General features: G+C 40.4%; 1 protein-coding gene across 1 annotated transcript in view; it reads left to right on the top strand.

Annotated features, from left to right (window-relative positions):
• The window catches only part of THSD4 (thrombospondin type 1 domain containing 4), a 256022-nt gene that overhangs the window by 29829 nt on the left and 211831 nt on the right, over positions 1 to 14362 (top strand). The window contains exon 4 of the mRNA XM_042824716.1: positions 3337 to 3776. Coding sequence (XP_042680650.1) covers positions 3337 to 3776 — 440 coding nt within the window. The remainder of the gene's footprint in view (positions 1 to 3336; positions 3777 to 14362) is intronic.

Raw genomic sequence — 14362 nt, 5'->3', positions numbered from 1 at the left:
AATCTGAAACTAAACAATGTGCTGGTTTGCTGGATGAGGCATTGATGTTCAGTGTGACTACTGCATGTGTAATGCCACTTCTTTATGTTAGAATTCTGATTTCCTGTCATGCAGATTAATGACCAAGGCAGTTCCTAGAAATACAGAAGCAGGGCTGACACCCTGTGCCAGGGCTCTTCATCATATCGCACTGCTGCAAGCATGTGTATGTTTGTAAAGTTTGGGTTTTCATTGTGCAATGATCTTTATGATGATAATTTCTAAATTAAAGAGATTTAATTGATAGGAGTTAGTGCAAACGTAGAAATTGCAAGTGTATGCATACCTTAAAGGTTGTTTAAGTTCTTCACTGCTGTACCCAGTGATAGTTACTACTTCTACTTAGAAACATTGTCCTACCAAATGATTGAAGAATGTACAGGAAAGAAAGGACTGTAATAATGGGATGAAAATAAGGGGAAAAATACATTGAATTAATAGAGCGAAATCCCTGGTGGCTGATTAACTTGTAGTCGACAGACATTTTTCTGATGGCGCTTGCAGTTGGAATGACTATTAGGTCACCTGAAGAAGGAGCCACAGGAGCTACAGGAAAGTCAATGAGACAACGTAATTTTTCTCTCCCTATTGCAGTTTGTGTTTCTTTTAAAGAATTTGCTTTTGTGATTTAACTCTGCAAAGAAATTTCACTTTTACCCTCACTTGTCACAGCAAGGGCTTAAACTCTTCAGAAGCTGTGCTGTTCAGTGGGTTGTTTTTAAAGGGAGAGTGGATTTAAGAGTCAGCAATCTCAGGCTGTGGTACTTCTGAAGTATTCTGGAATACTTTAGCTGTCTCCCTTAGCTACCTGTAATTTCTTGGCTATACCCTAGGGCAGTGTGAGAATTCATTACCGGCTGCAATGTAACCTGCTAATCAGAGGACCAAAGCACAGGAAGTGACCTGTGAGGCCGGGCTGGAGCGGCTGTGGCTTGGTTGTTCCTGCTGGAGGTTTGGGCTGGCCTCCAACGCAGGGTACCAGGGTCTGCTCAGGTTCTATGCTTCATTTGCCTTTCTGCTAAGAAGTTCTTCCTGCTATCCAATTTGGAGCACCACTGCTGAAATTTAAACCCACTGTTCCTTGTCATAAATGTTACAGAACAATTTGCTGCTAAGAGAAAATAAACAGTTTTTGTTTTTGTTTTTTTGTTTGTCTGATTTAAACTGTTTGGAAGACTTATTGTGAGAAGAGAAATGTGACTTGTCTGGAAGCACCGGGCTATTGGTTTTATGCTGTATTTGTATTACAGCTTTATTAATATGTAATGTACATATAAACTGTGAATATTCAGTGACAAAATCATAAGCGGAAGAAACTAAGCTTTTCTAGTTGGTTATATTGTGAGCCAACGATGTTCTGCTATTGGATATAAATGCAAATATAACAGCCAGAAACCAGGCCCTTGTTGCATGTTATTCATAATCTTGACATTATGTGGTTATTAGGTTGTACAGGCTATTGGATTTAAAAGACTTGTGCCAAATGGGGTACCCACGGAAAAACATAAATTAAATACAGAGACATCTGCTTCTGTTTTCATATATTATTGGTGAAATAGAGAACATATCACACTAATGCAGATGCTTTATATTATTCACAAGTTATAATTAAATGCAGTTTTTTCTGTGGTTGGTGATGAAAGAGTGAGAGCAACCTCAGAGTGGGGAAATGTTTCAGATTATGTAGACCGCAACTGACTCCTACACAGCAGCACCACAAACCCTCACTGCCTTGGCTTTGCTTATGATAATGGAGCATTCAGCAAACGACATTCCACCCAAGCCTGCCATGTTTATAGCTTGCTTATCAGTAGTTTGTGCAGGCTGGCACTTCAGGTAGAGCCTGTACGTGTTATCTGTGCCTGCAGGCCAAGTATGTAGATGTTAATCTTGTAGTACTGTGCAGCAGTGTTTGAGCCAAAATTATTAATGGAAGTTGTATATTTAGGAGGTCGTTCTTCAATGACATACAGAGAGAAATGGTTGATTTTCCAGAGGTTATTTTGAGACAGTTAGACACTTGAGTAGGGTTGTATAGTTAGCTGTGGTTAGTGCTTCTTTTTGTCTGATAATTGAAATGATGGGTATGTGTGCTTTTTGGCACAAAGATTTCGAATATAAGTAAACTGCCAAAGGATGCTCATTTAAGAGAATGCTCTACACTTTAGTAATCTTGAGAATCACACTTTTGAAGCCTGCTTTCAATACTTGTGATTCAGCCAGCTGGAGAAGGGAAACAACAGAACTGTGCATTTAATGCAAAATGACTGAGGCTGTCAGGACTTCTTGGTGCATCTGGTCCCACTCCTGCCCCAGCAGGGCCACCTAGAGCAGGGCGCCCAGGCCTGTGCCCAGGAAGCTTTTGGAGATCTCCAAGGAGAGGACTCCACAGCATCTGGGCAACCTGTGCCCTGCTCTGTCACCCGCACAGCACAGAAATGCTTTCTGGTGTTCAGACGGAACCTCCTGTGTTCCGCTTTGATCCCATTGCCCCTTGCCCTGGCTTGGGCACCACCGGAAAGAGCCTGGCTCTATTCTTATTCCTAATAGTTCATTGCTGTATCCAGAACAAAAAGCTCTTCTTTTGGGGGCTTTTATTTGTTTCCCTTTCCCTATGCTGCTGCATGGTGAGCATGGCTAAGTAGAACACTTGAGACGAGCAATTTGTCTTGTCTGTCTTTGTATTGAATTTGATAGGAATTTCTATGGATGTAGGGGTGTACTTACCTTGCTAAATAAATATTTTCCTTGAAGTATTCTTTAAAGAGCATTAATATCAGAGGTGGAATGGGAGTGGTTTAAGAGTTAACTGTTGCAGCATTTTTGGCTGATTGGCAATCAGTTTATTCTCTTACGTTTTAGTTTTCCTGAAAAGTTTCATGAGGTGGCACTTCCTGAAATATTATTGCAGTTTGAGATTTCCAGCAGCGATTTCCATTGTTCAGATGTCAGAATGGGAGAGAGCAGTCAGTGTTTGTTACCTGAGTGGTCACCAGAAGTTAATAATGTAATGGTTTTCAGTTTCCAAGCTTCATGCAGTGTTTTCCAATGCTGAGGACTAAAAAGAATCTGTTCCAATCCAGCTAGTCCAAAACCAAACAACTTTTCATCCAAGTGGGTGATAGCTGTAGACCTGAGCTAGAAGAATAGGCAGCTGATGCATAACTCAAGTCACACAGTACGTAGTTCAGTTCCACTGTGTGACTTCGGAGTGAATGGCTTAAAAAAGGACTTTAGCATCACCTTCATCACCTTTGTATTGTAGTGTGAGCTCTTGTCAATCTGTTGTATCTACAGGTTCCCCAGAGGATAGAAGAGCAAAGAGATGCATCTGAAGATAGCGGTGCGGGAATCCCAGGCATGTGGGGCAGCTGGGGCCCCTGGTCTGCCTGTTCCAGGAGCTGCAGTGGCGGTGTGATGGAGCAAACGAGGCCGTGCCTCCCGGCGTACTACCGTGAAAGGGGCTACCAGAGGCCGGGGCGGCCGTACGCGGCCTCGGAGAGAACTCTTGCTCACCAGAGCTCCCGCCATCAGGACTCACTGACTGCTTACCCAGGCCACGTCATTTCTGCCATCCGTACCTCTGTGCCACTTCACAGGAATGAAGAGCAGCTCCGGGCCGGCCTGCGGGCTTCTGTTGCTTCTGAAGGCCATAACAACAGCCACATGAGCCGAGGAGCTCCCAGAGGCAGCCGGCACTCTCAGTCCCAGAGGCATCACCCCAAGGCGGAAAAGAGGTACAGTGTCTATGCGCGTGTTTTATTCTTGCTATGAGTGATGTACCTGAAGAATGGCCTATCCGACAAGAACCAGTATTTTTTAATAGATGGTAAAAGCCAGCTTTAATCTTTAATAATGTGTACTGTCTTCTGTGGAAGGCATTATTTCTGAGGTGATGATACCCAAGAAAGGACAGTCATAATAGTTCTGTAACTGCCCTGGGCAGATTTTATTCACCTTTAAAATTTGCTTCATAATTTACTGTGATATTTTTATCTTTTTTTTTTTGATGTTCCCATCTTCTCCATAATGAGAACAATCTTAACAAGTAACAGCTTGGAATCTTGATTTCAATAGTCACTCTGATATCAATTGATTGAAAAAAATATTTATGAAACTTTTGGTGAAGAATGAGTACCGTCTTTTCACTTTTTCTGATCAAAACTGGTTTTGTTTTCCTTTCATTCCCTTTTTTTTCCGAGTTTTATTTATGCGCTTCGTATTTTCTCTTTTCTCTTCTTTTGTTTTCTAGCTTTTAGCAAAATTTCCTGTCTGGAACAAACAAAAAAAAAGGTGGATTTTTTAAACACATAACCTATTTTAAACATTGTGTGTATCAGTTTTGCACTATTTGCTGTTCAGCTTTTAAGGCTAGATGGAACTGTGCTGTTACAATTATTTTCAACAACCTCTCCTTTCTGGAAAAACACTTATTAGAAACCAGTCTGCCATTTGCTATGGCTAAAACTGTTAGCTTTTATCTTTCTGTCTATCAGTGAAAAGAGAACAGATGCATTTCCATTTTGGAAATTGAGGAGAGCAGGCATGGAAGATCCTGTGGGAGGGGATGTTCCCAAAAGTTGTGTATTCTGTATTTCTTCCCTCAGATTATGTGTTCCAGCAGGTGGGAGTTCTCTGGTTATTCTCCTCTCAGCCCTCTTTTGGAAAACACATGGGGTGATATTTTTTTGTTAGATTTTTTCTTTTTTTAAGTCTCTTTTTTTCCTATATTCTTCTTTAAGACTGTTAGGTGAAGCAGTCAACCATAATTCCTTTCCCCTTTTTAAAGATATCTGACTGGCCCAGGCCAAGAAAGGAAACATAACCCTGAGGCAGTGTTCCAGCCTGCCTCAAATAGGACAGCGTCACTCTCTTACTTCTGATGATATAGACATCCTCAGCCCTTGCAAGAATATTTGAAATTAGAAATTAAGCTCTTTTCCTTCTGTTTGTCTCAATAAAGAAAAATTTCAGAGTGGGACCAGATGTTCAGATGTTGTTCGTCCTACGTGTTAGCCATTTCCTTTATTCACTTTTTCTTTCTTGCTTTCAAACCGGTGTAGATGGATGGCCTAGAAGTTCTGAGTGTAACTGTAATATTGCTGATTGTAATACTATTGATCTTCTTATGAAAGCACAAAGGGTGCCAGAGGTAGGCTTCTCTGGGCGGTATTAACAGGACTGAATACTGACAAAAGTCGTATTTTATTTTTTTCTGTTTTCCTACTGAACCATTTAGCATAATGGACTTCTGTTCTCAGCTGTGCAGTGTAGCAGATACAGGTTGTAGTACATAGCTGAGTTATTACTCATGTTGGAAGCTTGGCCTTGCACCATCGGCTCAAAGTCATTCAAAGCCAGTTTGCTCCAGCCCTTGGCGCTTCCAGTATCCAAGGAAATCCCAGCTGGCCTGGCCTCTGCAGCAGACCTGCTGCCAGGCTGCTGGCACAGCTAGGGCTCCTGTGTTGGGCTCTCCCTTGCGGCTCTGGTGGCCTCTGCAGGCCAGGAGAGACTGGAACAGTTTGAAATAACTGCAGCAGTTATGGCTGGAAAATGAGGGTGAGGAGCAGAAAGCAATTTTTTCTGCTTGCAGAAGTGAAGCTATTTTATTTCTTAGCCTTGCAATATGAAATACTGACATGATTGTAGTGTGTGCTATGACTCCACTTTACTGTACGATGGAGGTCTTTGGTTTTGAAAATTCTTGTACTTTCCTAAGCACAGTGCAAGCTTCTGTACCACAGTAGACTTCCACCCCCACTGCCCTTTCACTGCCCCTTGGCAAAAGACTGTGGATTTAAGGTCAGCGTTTTAATCTTATTTGCGTAATAGGTTATTTCCATCTTGTATTAGGAGGGTCCCTGGTGGCTTTAATTCTGCTGTGTTGCATAACTTTCAGATTCTTTGGTGGTGACTGTAAAAACAGAATGAGAACAAAGATTTTTCTTGAAAATAAAATTATTAAAATGACAAACCTCTTCTTAATTTACAAAGTCCCAAGGATAATCCTTCCTTACAAAGGCAATTACTGGTCCTAGTGGTACAATAGAAAATGAATTTTGAAACATTAAGTTATTCTAGATATGACTTTTATACTGTAGAACAGTGTTCAGTGTTCACTGAATGGGTAATAATGGAAAATGATGTCAGGCTATTGAAAATAAAATCTGTGCTTTCATAGTGTGTACACTGAGGGGAAACTTTTTGGGATATTCCTATTTACTGTTTCGGACTTTCATATGAAGTTGTCATTTTAGGAGATTTTCATAAAATAATAGAAGAGGGATGAGCGTTTGTGACTGAGATAAGCTCACATTTGATGGTGTGGTAAGATGAAATGGGATTGCTTCCAAGACAAACACATTTTAACAGCAATAGCAGTCCTTCAGAGCGGCCAAATGTATGTGTGCCATTCAGCAACAAGTGGAAAAGTTATCTGCCTGTTTCCAGGTAAAGAACAGTTCCATTTATTTAGTAAAATTCAAAATATAATTTATGTATGATAAACTGTAAAGTACCTTGTCTATGAAGAAGGACATATACAGCTTTTGATAGCTAGTTCATTTATGCTTGTTAGGCTAGCAACCAGGGCTCCCTAAAGCTCACATGTGAGGTACCTGCAATTAGGAGCATGATTTCTGAAGTTCGCGTGCTCTCCTTGTCATCATTGTGCTGTAAATTGACTTCTTGCATAACTGAAATGTGTTAGGAAATTCTAGTTACAGGATGAGGGTGGTAACACAAAAAGAGGGAGCTCTTCTCAGCCTGGAAGTGTTGGGTTTCCATTAGCAAAGTCTTGTTTATACTTCATCGAGATAAAATGTGTGGAGCACACTGTACCATAAGAACAAATGAGAACGAGAAGATAATGTGAAAGTACGACTGCATTTTGACATCTTTAAAAAGAGGCACATATGGAAAAGTAATAAGGACATGCCAAAGGATAGCAAATGTTTTAAGAGAGAAAATGCATCTTGAAAGGAAATATCATCCATGGGCTCGGTTTTAGTACTTCTAAAGTATTGCATTTCCCAGTCTCTATTTTGGTGATAGAACTGTGGTTTTGTCTTCTTTCCACGTGCATACTGACTGTTTGGCTCTAGGCGGGACCTGTGCTGTGTGCTGCTCTCCCCCAGTCATCCGTCCCACACCCTCACAGGACAGACTGAACGGTCAGCTGCTAAGCAGCATTAAAAATACTTGGATTAGACCAATAAGAGGTAACTGGACTTGCTTCCTCTTATTTTGTTTTTCAGCAGTCTCAGCTGGTGTTTACAGTTGCCACCTTTACTCTCCCTGCAAGTGGACTGTCATTATGGATAGACAGAACTTTGCATCCACATCTGTAAGCACTCAGGGTGCTTTGTGCTGGGTTTCACACCGGCACGCGTGGCTTGTACTAGAAGAAAGGAAAAACTACATTTATCACCAGAATAATGAAATAGGTAAAGCAGGCTTACATAAATAGTGTATGTTTAAAGAAATATATTAATAAAGAAAGGATTTCCCTAAAGCTCTTTTTATATTTGGAAGAGGAATGAGAGGAAAAATTTGCAGTGAGGAAATACTCCCAAAATCATCAACTTCTCACATGGCCATAGCTCTGTATTCTTTGTTCTGCTGCCAGCAGCTGACGTGAATGTCTCCTGTGCTAGGCTGTGCCCTGTATAGAGTCAGTGTGCATTTCTGGGTCTGTGAGCAATGGGAAGGAAGAGTGTATCATTAAATACCAAAACAGAGCTTCCTTTAGTAAGATATTTCTTTTGCCTCTTTTTGACCAGGCAAATGTGCCTTATTCAGTTGTCAGGTTGAAAATTAACCTCTAAAGGGACAATTCAGTTGTTGTTTCCTCAACCAATCCAAGCATCATTAGCTGCATGATCTGATGTAGTTTTTATGATCTGTTCTAGTTGGCTCCAATTTGTAGAGGGGGACAGATGTAGGCAGTCAGGTAGGAGGCAGGCAGTGTTTTCTCAAGTCCTCAGGCTTTCTACTCATTGATGTGGACGTTTGTTTTTTGTTTTTTTTTCTTTTTTCATATTTGGAATAGATACCTCTGCTCGAGTACTTAGCCATCCCTCCTTTTGTTATTTTCCTAATGGGAAGAAAACACGGTGCACTGTAGTCCAAGCATAACACTATTATAAAAGCTTGTAAGGAAAGGAAGAGAATCAATGGATTTGATCTATTCCTGAGAAGAAGTTTTAAGAAAAATCTCGTATCAGCAGTGATAATCAAAGAATTCATTTTGGTAGCACTTGAGGGGATTTAAAACTGTATGAGAGAGATATTTATTTTCCTTCTAAATGAAATTCCAAAGCATCTAATGGTGATAAAAACCTCCCTGAGAGGAACTTCCTGGCAGAATGAATAGCTAACTGAAGTCCTTCTGGCCTCAGATTGGCTTTGTGCTGTCCCATCTCTCGTCTGAGTGTTAATGCCCTGGTAAGCTCTGCATCTTGCTTTATTATTAATTAGTATCAATTTTTATTATGGTACTGTGAGCACACTTTGAATGGGATTACTGAAGGTAAAAACCTAACATGAGACTGTAACTGCAAGCCACCTTGGAAAATTTCTTCTTATGTGTGTTTCATCCTTTCCTGAAATGGGATGACTGGAGGAGAGGTGGAGAAGTGGGGCCACTATGTGTATACTCTCAAAGACATGACAATACATTTCTGCAGTGAATGACTGTGTGCTCAGAAAGGGATGGAAGTGCAGCAGAGCTCCTGTGGTTGTTATAACACATCTAAACAGGGTTATGTAGTCACTTGTGTCAGATTTCAGCTGCATAACCTGCTAATTACATGGCTTCGTTATTCAGTCAGACCTCAGAGTTAAGGGGCAGAACTAGCTCTATTGCAGCATGGAAACACAGCTGAGATTATGCAGCACTGGCTGGGAGATCAGCAAAAGGCAGCGTAGGGTGACTGCACTGAGTGCATCGCTTCTGTGCTGAACTGGAGTATTAGCAAAGATCTCTGTGGGTGGAAGAATTAATTTATGGTAGACAGTGTGCATCTGCCATGTATTAATCCAAGATACAGTTTACCTAATAACCTTTTAAATTATCTGTATTGTACCAGGAAAAACCAACTTGGTTTGGGGAATTCTCTGGAGGGCTTGGGAATAGCAAATATCCAGAAATCACTTTGTGGTTACTGAAGTTACAAAGAATGTAAAACAAATTATTTAGTTATATTATTCTAGTTACCTTGATAGTGAAAATCATTGTGAAAGGAATGCCTACACCATTTGAATTGTGACAAAATGTGTTGATGAAATGTGAATAATTTGGTGTAATGTTGCAAAAAAATTTGGTGATGATGGCTCTGCTTTCCAGTGTCTGATAGATTCCCGATGGGGATGATTTAACTCTCTTGTGACCAAACGTTTGGCAAAGTTAACCGCTCACCACTTTAGGGCCGCTTTCCAGGTCAGTAAGCAGATAGGCATGCATTTTCATAACATACAGCAAAGTCAGAGGGCTTGCTTCTTTCATTCATGTTTAAGTGATTTTCTCCAGATTGATTTAAAGCTGGTGAAAAGTGAGTATCTGGAATGCAGAACTGCACACGGCCGTAGTGCTGTACTGAGAGGTGACACAGAGCGTGGTTTGATGTGCATCAACCTGGCTTTTGAGAGCTCTCTCTTCTGAGCAGATGGAAATACATTTCCCAGGACCAGTTTGTCATTCCTTTTCATTAAAAATGATAGTTGTGAGGGAATCTGCTAAAATGCTATGAGGTATAAACTTGATGGCAGTTATGACCAGGATAAGCCAGTGATGTAAGGCAGCCAAAAATATGTGGTGGACAGCCTTTTTAAAGTAAGCCTTACTGTGTGCTTAAGAACATTTAAATCACTGTACCTGTAGCTGCTGTGCAGTTTTTCCTCATCTCTAGTGAAACTAGTGGCTCAAGGATGTTACCTTAGGGAAGTTTCAAGAACTTTACATTATTCCATGAATTATTATTGAGTGAGAGGTTGGTATCTGAAAATGCAGGAATTGCAGCCCCTTTGGGTTCATTTTAAGACATCGTTTCAACCAGAGGTCACGTCTTCTATGATGTTATCAGTAAGAGCTTTTGCTAATGTTCAAACTTGTGGTTTTTCATTTACAAGAGAAGTATTTTGATAGGCAAGTGGAAGGAAGTGCTGCAAAGTTAAGGTAAAATGCATTCTTTATTCTCTCTGATATCAGAAGAGAAAGAAAACAAGTTATGCTGCAGGTAGAAGTGAGCCAGGGAACCTCTGCGTAGAGAACTATGGGATAAATGTAAGAAGGAAGGAAGTGATGAAAAAGGGGAAAAATGAGAAGGTATTTGTTTGGGAGAGAGGCTTTGTGAAGGGCACTTTGGAGAGCAGGTGCAAGGAAATCAGTAATCTTGCTTGTGCATTTTAAAGATGCTGTGTGTCCTTGGATCAAAGAGGGTTTCCGTTCAGTACAGATAACCTGCCTGCCCACTGGCTCCATAAGTACTTCTTTCTTCGTGAACCTCGAGAACACTTGAGGTTCAAAGCGTTGTTCTTAGTTCCTAAACTCAGAAGCGATGATAATGTGGTTATTTGCCTGTTGAGCGGCAGGTATGCTCAGAGCTACAGTTGGAAAAAGAAACTTCCTTTTTGGTGCTGTGAGGGCTGAGTTCTTGGTGAAGTCAGCTGACTTGTCCCTAACACGAGAGGGATTGTTAACAGACAAGAATACCAGCTAACAATAACTATTGTGAGATATGTTTCCTATAATCCTACACTAACAGCTCAAAGACTGATTTCTTGTACTTGTCTGGGCAAATGTATTTTTAAATTCAAGCTTATATTTAGGTTGGCTTAAGTTTAAAGGTATTCATCATTTTGGTTATCAAAGTGCTAAACAGTTTGTCTGAACTATCAGGGAGGTGTGTATGTGGGAATTCTGCCCAAGAAGATTGCCAGATCTGCAGTAAACAGCTGTTATGCCTCTACTTGAGATGAATATAACAGATCAGAGATGTCTGCTGGCTACGTTTGACATGAAACACTTAGTGCTGCTACTCACTTTTCAGCATATATTTTCTATTAAGCAGTAATTTGCCTTTAGATGACAATTCTGTTCTTAGTGGCATAATTTCCCTCTTTGTTTTTCTACATTAAAAGCTTTGTCAGAGTTGTTTAATGCTTAGATCTTTCTCATAGTGGGCTTTCTGATTTTTGTCTGAGAGATGTTGACAAATTGTGATTTTGTCAACAAATGTGATTGGTAAATTTATCATTGCTCCTGTGGCAACATCCGCTGCTACACTGAGAAAGATAAGCCTGTTGGTTTTTAGCATACTTGGACATGCATAGGTTTAGGGGAGTGCTGCTATCTTCTTGACCCACTTGTGACTTATGTTGTGATGCAAACAAACAAAAAGAACAAAACCATGAAGAGGGGCTTCCAAACCACGTTGTGGTGAGGAGTGTGTAATGTGGGTTATGAGAAGAAGGTAAGCAAAATGCAACTGTCAACTCAAAACAGCCAGTAAGCTGTTTGACTTAGTTCCATCTCCCACAGATAGATCAGAGCTGAGTTGAATTAGCATAAACCAAACAGTGTCAAGAAAGTTAGTTTAATTCTAATTATTAAGCTAATGATAGCCACTGTCTGATTTTTCCTCCTCTTTCCTACCCCCTGAATGCCCTCTCCCCATTGTTCTCTCCTCGTTTATGGAACTACTAAACGTTCCCTCCCTGTTACTGCATGACATCATAAATTCTACCTGACACTCCCCAAGGAATATAAAAGCTAATTACCACCATGCTATTTTTACAGTGTTCTTAATTACATTGCAACAAACTTCATTCCCAGTTTTTAAGGATGTTGCCAAGTGTGAATGAAAGGTGCTTTAAGGCAAAACACAGAGCTCCAACTAGTTTCCATCCAGGCAGTAGTGGTTTAAATGAATGCATACATACTGATAAAGATGTTAATAATTAGAGGTTAAGTGTTCCACGTTGTTTCCAGCAGTTTGTACATTGAACGGAACTTGAAGTTCCCAGCTTCAAGAAGTTAACCTTCCATTTCATGAAAACTGTATTCCAACAAAAATTCCAGACCTTAATTCCTGCACAACCTGAGCAGAGTAAACTTGTGGAGACTTCAGCAAAATTCCCAAGTTGTAGTGTTTAAAAAAAAAAAAAAAAAAAAAGCCAAGATGAATAGGAATTAGCAGTGAGAACATTGTTACTGCTTTCAGTTCTAAGAGTTGTTGAACATCGGCCATTCAATGAGAAATCCCTCAAAATCAATTTTTTCAAATGTTTGCAATTAATTCAATGAGATTTCAGCAGCTTTTGGTCATTTTCTGCTCTCAGCCATGGGTTTAACCTTTCAGCTAATATGCTCGTGCTGTATTTAAGACTGCTGTTTGCCCTTTTGTCTTTTTCCATGCTGAAGAGTCCTAGTTTGCTTGTCATTTCTTGCATATCCTTCAGTTATTTTCAGTTCTCATTCATGACCCTGAACTGGAGGTTACCAGTCAAACATCAGTCTCATTTTTGCCCTCTTGCTTGACCTCTCCTGGTTTGTGAGCAGCAGTTCCTCCAGGCAGGTCAGGCGATGTGCCTTGCTGCTCCTCTGTGGAAGTGTTCATAGCTGTAAAGAATTTGGCATTTAGATGGCTGAGACAGAGGCGTATTCCTACCATTCCTCTGGTCTGAAAATCGCTTACTGCTCTGTTATTCTCAGCTTTCTCTTCCTGATGCCAAATGCAGGCAACCTGACAGCAGATCATACATTTTAAAAACGAATTGCAATAGACTCGCCAGCCTGTATCCACACTTTGAAGGCAGTGGTGCAAAATTGCAGTCAAGAAACTGCTGTTGGTCAGTTTCGTTAGAGACTAGGGGAAATGTAAGGACTTGTATCTGTTTCCCAAGATGAGCCAGTTTGCTCCGAAGTCTAAGATGCTTCCTGAGAACTGTAATTCCGTAGTTTTTCCAAATTGCCAAAACATGCCTAGGATGTGAAGGAAGGATGACTTTTGTTTGAAATTTCTTTTACCTGGGAAAGAGATGCTATGTTAAAATTGAGAAATCAAATGATTTGGCTATTAAAAAAGCTCCGCACAAACAAACCACACACCACATAGTGGTTGTTTAAATCCAGTTCACTTTAGCCTCAACTTCTGAACTAATTGCCGTTCATAATTCTCTTTATTTCCTCTCCTGTCCTCTTAAAGGACACTTACTTTTTCCTCCCTTAATGCTATAAAGCACTGTATTGCTTTTCTCAGCTGAAACCATCAAAACCCTACCTCAACAATGACCATCATGGTCACAGAGCAGATTAACTGCTATAAACAGCTCAAGAGTGTTGTCTGCTTATCTGCCAGGGTAAATCAGCACTCTTGTTCACACATACTTGAGCCAGGAAGATTGATTAAAAGCCCCACGCGGCCATAAAGCTAGAATGTTAAGTGACTTCCATGGTTTCCATGTAACAAAGGTCTTGGGAGAACCTAAGAGTGAGGAAGAAAACAAACACAAGAAAAAACAAACCTAAAGAAAAGTCTTTGATCCGTTGGCTGGCTGACATCTGTAACATTTCAGTTTCTGGAAAGTAAGTATGTCAATTTAGTGCCTTTGGTTTTCATTGCAGTTCAAGTCTGTTATTTTATACATATTAAGTATATATAAATATGTTTTATGGATGGAAGGAAAAAGACTTTTTTTTTTTCTTTTTTCTATTTTAAGAGTGTCTCCTATGCTGAGCTGCAAAGGTTACTCAGAACATCTGTATTCACACATTGCTCTCTACTGGAAGGGATATTTTTGCCAACTTACTTCTTCAGACTGCAGCAGTAGAGATCAAGTCCTGACGTGATACTGTGCGGGATGGCAAGGAAAATAAATGCAAATGGGCCTATTGCTTGCAGATAAAATTCCAGGATTAACTCTTTTGAGTTGTATGCTTCAAATGTGTTATTCATTTTGTGCTTTTTAGCTCGTAAGTTGGAGCTGAGTTTTTAGACTGAGTCCTTTGTTTCTGTGGGTGTTTGGAGCTGCCTCTCAGTGAGCACCCGCTGCTGGCCAGTGCTCCTGGCAGGCTTATGGCTCAGTACCCAGGGATGGGACATGCACATGATCAGACAGCATCCCTTTGTGATGCTGATTCCATGTCCTGAATCTGAGGTTGTCCATTAAATACTCATTATGAGTGAATCTCACTCCTTGGACCCCTGTGTCCTCCTGACTCAGTGCCTGGTTCTTGGATTTCTAAGAGGTACAATTCAAATCTACTGGCTAAAGATTGAGAAAAAGTAAACTGTACTGTAGAAAGAATATTTGTTGATTTTTC

The sequence above is a fragment of the Centrocercus urophasianus genome, unplaced genomic scaffold (genome assembly GCF_019232065.1).
Source record: "Centrocercus urophasianus isolate 14NV4802_14NV808 unplaced genomic scaffold, USGS_Curo_1.0 seq_23, whole genome shotgun sequence".
Classification (NCBI taxonomy): Eukaryota; Metazoa; Chordata; class Aves; order Galliformes; family Phasianidae; genus Centrocercus; species Centrocercus urophasianus.
Note: the sequence above shows the minus strand (reverse complement) of the source record. Positions and strands in the feature narration are given on the sequence as shown.